Raw genomic sequence first — 9,098 nt, forward strand, 5'->3', positions numbered from 1 at the left:
AACAAAAAGAATATGGTTATATAATTTGAAGGATTGCACATGGTAGATCGCTCCATTTTAGATAAAACATTCACTCTTTGTAACAAACAGTAAAAAAATGCGGTAACAAACCTTACACTGAGGTGAACACATTTATATTTTATGAGGCCTATATAACTTATGGACATTTGTTGTCTCATAAAAGTGTGTCACTCTATTTGTCGCTGTTTGTTATTAATTAAAAAAATAATTAATTATTAAAATTTTAATTTAAATATATTTTTTTAACCAATCACAAACAATAAGACACTTTGTGAGACAAGAGATATGTTCCCATAACTCATGTACCTCGGTGCCAAGATTAATTTGTCCATTTTCATCAACTTGTTTGAGTAGTTGACTTACTGCCACATAAACAAGCCAACTATTTAAGAATCTAATATCTATGTACTTACTAAAAATTTATATATTATCAGTACATCATTCACCATTTATTTGTATTATTTTTTTAAAGAATCAATGACAATTAAAAATAAATGGTGGATAATGGATTGAAAATGGATAAAACTTTTACACCGTAAATAATATTATGTAAATTTTCTTTCTCATAAAATTTTAGTTAGACAAGTGAATGCATAAGAGTTTACCTATTTGTTGTTGTGTTCCCAAGATGCATACATTGATTTGTCCAAGCATCAACAAAGTGATAACACAACCTTGAAGAGAAACTTGAAAGCAAAAGAAGATAACGAAAAGAATGTGTATGAAAAAGAAGAAGAAACCCAATGAAAAATACCTTATCTATATATTATTGAAAGGAAAATCAATGAATGTGATTATAATTCTCTAATTATTAATTCTCAAATGGAAGAAGGAAATACATATATGACTCTTACTGCTAAAAACAGAATAACAAACAAAACAGAAAACTAACTAAAACTAACTAACTTTCCTAAAACAGAAAGTTTAAGTGCTTTTGAGTGTTATTGGATTCATACTTCAATCATTCATCATCAATATATTCCCAGAACTTACTACTTTTTATCTTGCACGTTTCTTCAATTTCCTCATAAACACCATTATAATCAAATTATCAAATGCATCTTTCACCCTTACTCATTCCTTGCATCTTGTATTCATATTAATGTGTTATTGACTGAGAAAATGTCCTACAACATTGCCCAAAGCCTTATCCTTGTTCATCAGTATGACTATTGAAAGCAAAGTGTCTTCATGAAGCAAACCTCTCACCATCTTGAGTGTAGATTTGTTTGAATAAAATTGTAGATTCATTATTAGAAATAATGTTAAAAGTAATATGGTGAATGTTATATATTGAGAAATTAAAGTTAAAATCAAAATTATTTGAAATTATTAGTAGAGTAGGTTTGTTCGTTCGACTTCTAATTGTTAGACTACATGCACAAATCATTAAAAGATAATTTGAAGGTTGCAAGCAATGTATTGAAAAAATTAGATAAAATGTAAAATATATTAAGGTAAGTTAAAGTAGAAAAGAATAATTTTTTGTGCTTGTGTTGCATTGGTTGGTAGGATTGATATGTCAATTTGGTTGAAATCTGATTGTGCTAGTAGATGGAACTCTACTTTTACAATACTTAAGAGTCCAATCAGTTATTGTTTGCCTTTAATAGATTTAGTTTGCATGATTCAAACTATATGTGTTGTCCACGAGAAGACAAATGAAATCAAACTGAAATAATGTGACTTCTTGAGACAATTTAAAAATATTAACAAGTTGATATTCAAGTATTCTTATCCACATCAAATTTGTATTTGAGAGAAATATGGACTACAAACTGTATTTTAAACTCTATCTTGAAAACTGAATATTTGATTATTTAACAAATGACTTGCAACATGAAAGCCAAAATTGAAAAGTATTGAAGTGACTATACTATGGTGTTGACATTTGGGACTATTCTTGATATATCTCAAAAATGATTTTGTGCATATTTATATGAAGAAGTTGATGCATTTTATATGGAGAAGGTGAATCAAATTAAAATGAATTCGTATGGACTATATGATGAAAGCTAAATTTGAAAAGTATTAGAATGACTATACTCTGGTGTTGAAATTTGAGACTATTCTTGATCTATCTAAAAAAATGATTTTGTGCATATTTATACGAAAAAGTTGATACATTTTATGTGGAGAAGGTGAATCAAATCAAAATGAATTTATATGGATTATATGATGAAAGCCAAATTTGAAAAGTATTGGAATCCAATAAGAGTCATTCATAAGTACAAACTACATCGTCATTACGAGGAGAAAAGGAAAGAAGTTTCACGTACCATTACGCATGTAAAACTATTTCAATTTTCAAAAAGCTCATATAAGTTGATTTTATAAATTTTATATGCATGCATAGTTTAATAAATTTCTCTATTTATTTTTTAGTATGAAAAACATAAGAACACAGAGAGAATGATATCTTATCTTATTGGAAGGATTGAAGTTGTCAATGTCCTACTCTTTCAAAGAAGGATTATGATCTATTAAACATTCCAATAATTATACTTGCATCAAAATTTGCTTTTAGCATTGACGCTTAAGTTTTGACCAAGTACAAAAGTTCTTTAAATAATAAAACAGTTTAAGCTCTCTTGTGCAAACATACTTGATTGCATGGTTTTGTTAGTAAGTTTTTTAAGCTCAAACTCTCCTCTTGATTTTAAATTGATCATTCGGTTTTGTGAATACTCAAGCTATGTTTGTTTAGGGTGAAAATTGAAGGAAAGAAAGAAAGTAAAAGGAATGAAAATAATCTTTTCCATTGTTTGATTGCCTTGAAAAGAAAGAAAGAAAAAATGGTGGGACTAAGGGTGGAAACATGTCAGACCGCCTATCAGGGGCCTATTACCTGGCCTATAATAGGCTAAGTCAGATCAGGCTTTAGGCCACCTAAAAGGCCTATTAAGCCTTACATGTCAGTCTATTTAGTTATATTATATAAGAATGTTGAAATTATATTATTTTAATATAAGTAATATTATTATATATGTGATATTAATATAAAAATGTATACAAAAATATAATTTAATTATTAGAATTAGATGGGTCCAACTAAAAGTATACCTATAAGTTCATTTAAATGTAGACATGATAGCCTATTTCATGACTATATAGTGTAATAGGCCTTTAAACATACTAATAGGTAATATCAGGCAATATCAAACCTTTAAACATGTTAGACCTAGGCTTTGAATTTTTTTAAACTAGCTAAGAGGTCAGACTTGGACTCCTATATGTTATATAGGTTGAGCATTTTTAAGGCAAAGTCTGACCTGACTTGCCTGTTTCCACCCTTAGGTGGGACACATGCCATTATGTTTTCTCTCAAATATTGGGAGGAAAACAAGTAGAAAAAATTGGACCAAGATCGTCTGTCCCAAAATATATCTCAAACTATGTCCCAAATCAATGACGATGAAGGAAAAATAGAAAAAATAATGAATATTTAATTTTTTTAATTGATATAAGATGTTTTTATTAGTTTAGGATATGGTTTGAGACATACTTTGACACAACAGATCTTTGTCCGAGAAAATTAGTGACAAATTTTCTCGTCGCTAACTCCTTATACATTTAAAAAATCATATTCGTGTTAGTCACACTTATAAATGTTGATAATTTCCCAAAATTCCATAAAAAAAAACTAACACATGCATGTCAATATCTTTATCAATAAACAACAAAACGTTAGTTTAATTGTGTAAAGTTTTGCTAGATCTATAAAAAGACCAAAAGGTCAAAAGTTTGATTCATGGGATAAACAATTATTGAGAGGTACAATCACACATCACGAAATGGATTAGTTCCTTACTCATAGGGTGACGAGATACTCTTGATAGTACAAAGAAAATATCATTATTAATAATAATTATATTATTTTCTCTTTACTTTCTTTCACGTTTCTATCATACCAAACAACTAAAAAATCACCACATTTTCTACTCATTTTTTCCTCTCAAAATTCTTCTCTCAATTTTTCTTCTCTCAATTTTTCTTCCCTCAACTTATCTTTCTTTAATTTTTCTTCTCTAAAAACCAATCACATGTCATTTTTTTACAAAATACAAAAATAATAAGGGCATTCTGATATTATTTTTTTGTGATTTTATGGAGTCAAATAATTTTTCTTATCAATTTATGATATTATAGTAATTTGTGAAATTTTGTAGAGCCACAAATATTTTTTACCGAAAAAAGATACTCTGATATTTAAAGGTAAATAAAAAATTGAGATATATTTGTATTCATGCTGTTCTAAGAAAATTCATAGACTACCAACTTTTTTTAAAGCTAACATTCTATCATTTTGATTTATGTTAATTTGTTTAAATTTTATGTCTTAAAATTTTTCTGCCATAAATTCATAGACTACCAACTTTTTTTAAAGCTATTTTTCTACCATTTTGATTTGAATTAGTTTGTTTAAAATTTACTTCTATGCAACTAAAACCTTTGCTGGGTATATTTTCAGTATGCAATAATGTGGGGTTGTGTCATCTCATATATTACTACTTAATATTCAGTGAAGACTTTACTCTTAATGCTCAATTTAATTTTAAAGTTTTTGTTACTTTCAACATTAAAAATTTAGATTAAAAGTTATAAGAAACTAACTCTGTATTGCGAAATGATATATCTAATATTTATAATAAATCTCCCGATATTTATTTATCATTTTTGACTCCTTATTCTCCCTCCTTAAAGTATAAATAAAAAATATTACATAAATTTAATATAAAGATGTATATTAATTATATTTGTGTGCAATATAACCTGATAAAATAGTTAAAAATTAATAATATATTTCATATCCCTGTATAAAATAATTTCTCTTGGATTTTTAACCATGAATTTAAATCACCTATTAATGGGACCATATACTTAATCTTTGGACAACCAAAATTTTATTTTCTATACTATATACCGAGAGTATTCTTTTACCTTGTGAATGATGAATTAATCATTTTTAGATATGTGATTGTCTATTTTAACAAGTATTGCTCTATAAAATTGAATCATTGATATTTTGATCTTTCTGGATATCTAATAAAATCTTACACCACTGAATTATCAGTAACCGGAATTGGACAAGAGGGTAAATTACTTGACCCGTGATCACAACTGCATGCTATGCTGCATTTATGTTTTGATGTGTATTTATTAATGAAATTATTGCCTATTGCACCAAAAATGATATGCGTATTCTCCAAAAATTATTGCCTATTGTACCAAAAATGATTTGCCTATTGTTCCTAACCCATAGAGTATTATCTTTAATTCTTCATTCATGCCTTTGCCATCCATCTCCATGTGATTTTCTTCATAACCACTCCTTAGTTACTAGCCTCATTAATAAGATATCATATATAGCTTATATATCATCTCTACCATCACTGATTTTCGTATTATGTTCCTTCTAATATCCCACCCTTATCAATGCTATGTCCTTATAGGGCCGTTTTAATTTTTAATCACCAAGGATTTTTGTGTCAAATAATTTTTCAAATACCAACAAGGCGTTGATTTAGTAGTGTAAGGCCACACTAAATTCTTAGGATGATCAAAATGTCAAAAATTTAATTCCTGAGAGCGACACTTATTGGAAGGGGCATCCACGAACCCTGAAAGAGATTGGTTGCTTACCATAAGGTGAAGAGATACCCTTGGTAGTATTAGAAAAACTAATATCTCAAATCATGTTTCGCACTAATAAAACATGATATGAAAATTAAAAAAATTTAAACATTTATTGTTTTTTCTTCAATTTTATTAGTGCAAGACATGATTTGAGATAGAGTTTGGTACATGAAATGTTCAATATTTTCTTCCTTTTTCCGTCTCTTTTCTCCGATTTATTAAATAACATTAAATTCATTGATAGAAGAATAAAATAAGACTTGTATATTGTCTTTTATGTATGCTTAGATACATTGTGCAAATAACGACAAGAGAATAAAAACAAAGCTAACAAGAACAAAAATCTTTGTGAATTCTTCTCTCAATCCTCTCACAAATTACAATGGATTCTTCATCAACTCAAAGACACAACAACCATGACAACAAGGTTGTCCCAAAACACTGTGAAACCTACTTCAAATACTTGTCTTCACATAGAACACCTTCATTTTCTTCACTTTCATCATTTTCTCCATCCTCTTCTTCCTTTGAATCACTCTATTTTCATGATGATACTTTCCTTAGTCCTACCACCCCACAAAGATTTTATGGTGTCCCATTTTCTTGGGAACATTTACCAGGAATACCCAAAAATCAAAATTCAAAGAAGAAGCAAGAATCTTCATTGAAACTCATTCCATTGCCCCCTCCTACTTCCACATTTCACTCTTCTAAAAAGATTAATCAAGAAGAAACCCGGATTCGGAAGAAGAATTCGATGCAAAGTACTTCTCAAAGAGATCCTTTTTTTGATGCAATGGTCAAATGTTCAAAGGATGATCATGGAGAAAAAACATGTAGAAATTTGTGGAATAATGATGCTAAGGTTTCAAGGAGTTTTAGTGATATTTTTGGTTTTATTAACTTTAATGCTTCTTGCAAAAGAACTTGTGGTGTTTCTGAATCTATAGTTTACATTCCAAACTCAAGAAGAAGCACCTATCAACATTTTTCTCCAAGGTCACTTTAAGCATTTTCTATGATCCATGATGAGTGGCTGCAAAATCTTCTTGTGTACATGTTGTTCTAAGATAGAAAAAAAGGTATTTAATTTTCTCTTTGTAAACTTTATTTTCTTTGGTTATTTGTCTCTGAAAATAAAATATGTGAGACAAGTATGTCTTTGGAAAATATGTGATGTAATATATTAACATGAGTATAGGAACCAATGCTTGTCTACTTTTGTTCAAAGATCACTCTAATTTCAGAATTGGGTTTATTGTGATTGTGAAGGGAAATAAGATTTTATAATTTCTTAAATTATTTAATTCAAAAATAAATAAAAATTTGGATTCTTGAAATTTGTTTTTGTTACATGTTATCGTCTCTACTAATTATTGGACCCTCCAGTATTCTAAATCGTAATTCAAGTGCTTTTTTATTCAATTATTTAATTTTTGGCATTAAACACCTAAAATCTAAGTAGAATATATGCTAACTTTGCTGTATTTCATGTGATTATGTGACATTATGAGTGAAATTTACACGATCCCCATGTGAGATGAGAAAATGGAACCAAACCATGGTGGAAGGAGACTGGTGCTAAATTATTGATTTGACTTCTCCATTTTCTATGCACATTTGTTATTTTGAAGTAAATGAGATTTCTTAAGATTTTCAGTGTAGTAATGGCTCTATTTGTGTGCATGTTGATGTAAATGAGGTTGTTGAGCTAACTCATCCCCTTTATCACACACATGACATATTCCACATATTATATTTAATTCCACACAATCATTTAGGTTATACAGTATCAGACTATCAGGTAATAAGTTTCTCTTTGAACTTAAATCAAATGTTTTTTTTTTTAATTTGAATTTATTGATAAACTGATGTAAGTTAGATCAAATCATATAAACTTATTTTATAAGAACATTGTCCTTATTATCCTTATCATAGTGTAAAACATAGATTTGATTTAAGTATTTCCATTAGTTAAGTTTATTAACATATTTAAATGGAATTTATTTAATGTAAGAAAAAAAGTTGTCTATAAAGAAAACTCTTATATGGTTGATGAACTAGGTCCTATTTACATATTGTACTAAAACGGAGAAAAGTAATTTAGTTTACACAATTGTCTTTCACATATTACAATATGGACAATTAACTTCCACATTTTTTTGTTTTCTTTTGCAACTCAACGCGAAAGTAGTTTCTTTCATTTAAGATTATTAAAAATTTAGTTATAATAATGGTACTTGAATGGTAAGGCTAAAACTACACGTGTACGTGGGTCACAAACAAATCCAAAGTAAAATATATGTTTTAGATAAATTAATTCAACTACCCCTAGTTGAGTGAAAGTTATTAATGTTTTGAAACACCAGTCGGATGTCACAAGGTTATCTTTTAGGTTTAATCGGTTTAAATGGTTAAACTGTCTGGTCTGACCAGGTGATTCTACACACAATTAATAATTTTTATATATAAATATATAGTTATATATAAATGTAAATTTATATAATTAGTAATTATGTATAATTATATTGAAGTAATAATAATTTCATCTTTTTTGGATCTTAATAAAACAAAACATTATATTAGTTTTCTATTTTTTTATTTTTAAGTGAACCGTATGGTTTACTTCCCAGTTTAATTCGGTTTAACACGGTTGGACCAGAATTTTTTCGATTTAAAGTGGTCCAATTTTCATTCGGTTAAGACTGTTAAATGAATGTCTTATTACATATTTGACCTTCTTTTTAAAAGAAAAAAGCCATTTAATGAAAAATACGATAAATAACATATAAAAGTAGTTTCTTTCATTTAAGATGATACTTATTATAAGGGTACTTGGTAGCCCAAAACTACATGTACGTGTCACATTATATAAAGTAAACTACGTGTGTTTTTAGATAAGTCATAAACCCTATTACCCAGTTATGTGGTCCTAGTAATTATTATTAGGGTGGGGATTTAGTTAAACATATTTTATATTTATTCATTCTATAAAAATTTAATATGGGGTGGAAACAAACCTCTTGTATCTAATGAAATGATCAGATGATAAAGAAATAAATATGAATAGAACTATTATAAATAAAACTATTTGACCTCCTTTTTTCAAGAAGAAAAAATGACATTGAATTGAAAATAGGATAAATAAGTGAATGGAAATTAAACAACCCTCTATCGTCATAATTGTTTTAGACAATCTTCGAACTCAAGGTATGGTGAATGGGTCCATCTGGTTTTTCATCCACACAAGGTGTTTCAATTCATCTACAATGCAATTATTATAAGAGATATAGTAGCTACTATCAATCCATGAATAACTAGAGGAAAGACCAATTATGTTTAGGAAAATTTTTCCTATAATTAATGTGCATCACAGTTGTAAATAAGTAAATGAATAATTTATCATTGACGGTTAAAATTAAAAATTGATAATAAAATTC

At 28.0% G+C, this 9,098-nt stretch overlaps 1 protein-coding gene across 1 annotated transcript; it reads left to right on the forward strand.

Annotated features, from left to right (window-relative positions):
* Positions 1 to 5,969: 5,969 nt before the first annotated feature.
* LOC109339958 lies at positions 5,970 to 6,763 on the forward strand. Its single transcript, XM_019577518.1, has one exon. It carries the CDS (start codon positions 6,041 to 6,043, stop codon positions 6,665 to 6,667), a length of 627 nt encoding a protein of 208 aa, XP_019433063.1. The 5' UTR covers positions 5,970 to 6,040; the 3' UTR covers positions 6,668 to 6,763.
* Positions 6,764 to 9,098: the final 2,335 nt, after the last annotated feature.

This window comes from Lupinus angustifolius, unplaced genomic scaffold, assembly GCF_001865875.1.
Source record: "Lupinus angustifolius cultivar Tanjil unplaced genomic scaffold, LupAngTanjil_v1.0 Scaffold_122_4, whole genome shotgun sequence".
Taxonomy (NCBI): Eukaryota; Viridiplantae; Streptophyta; class Magnoliopsida; order Fabales; family Fabaceae; genus Lupinus; species Lupinus angustifolius.

Bases quoted from the DNA above. Each gene is read 5' to 3' on its own strand.
- LOC109339958 (XM_019577518.1), top strand. From the start codon at position 6,041: ATGGATTCTTCATCAACTCAAAGACACAACAACCATGACAACAAGGTT.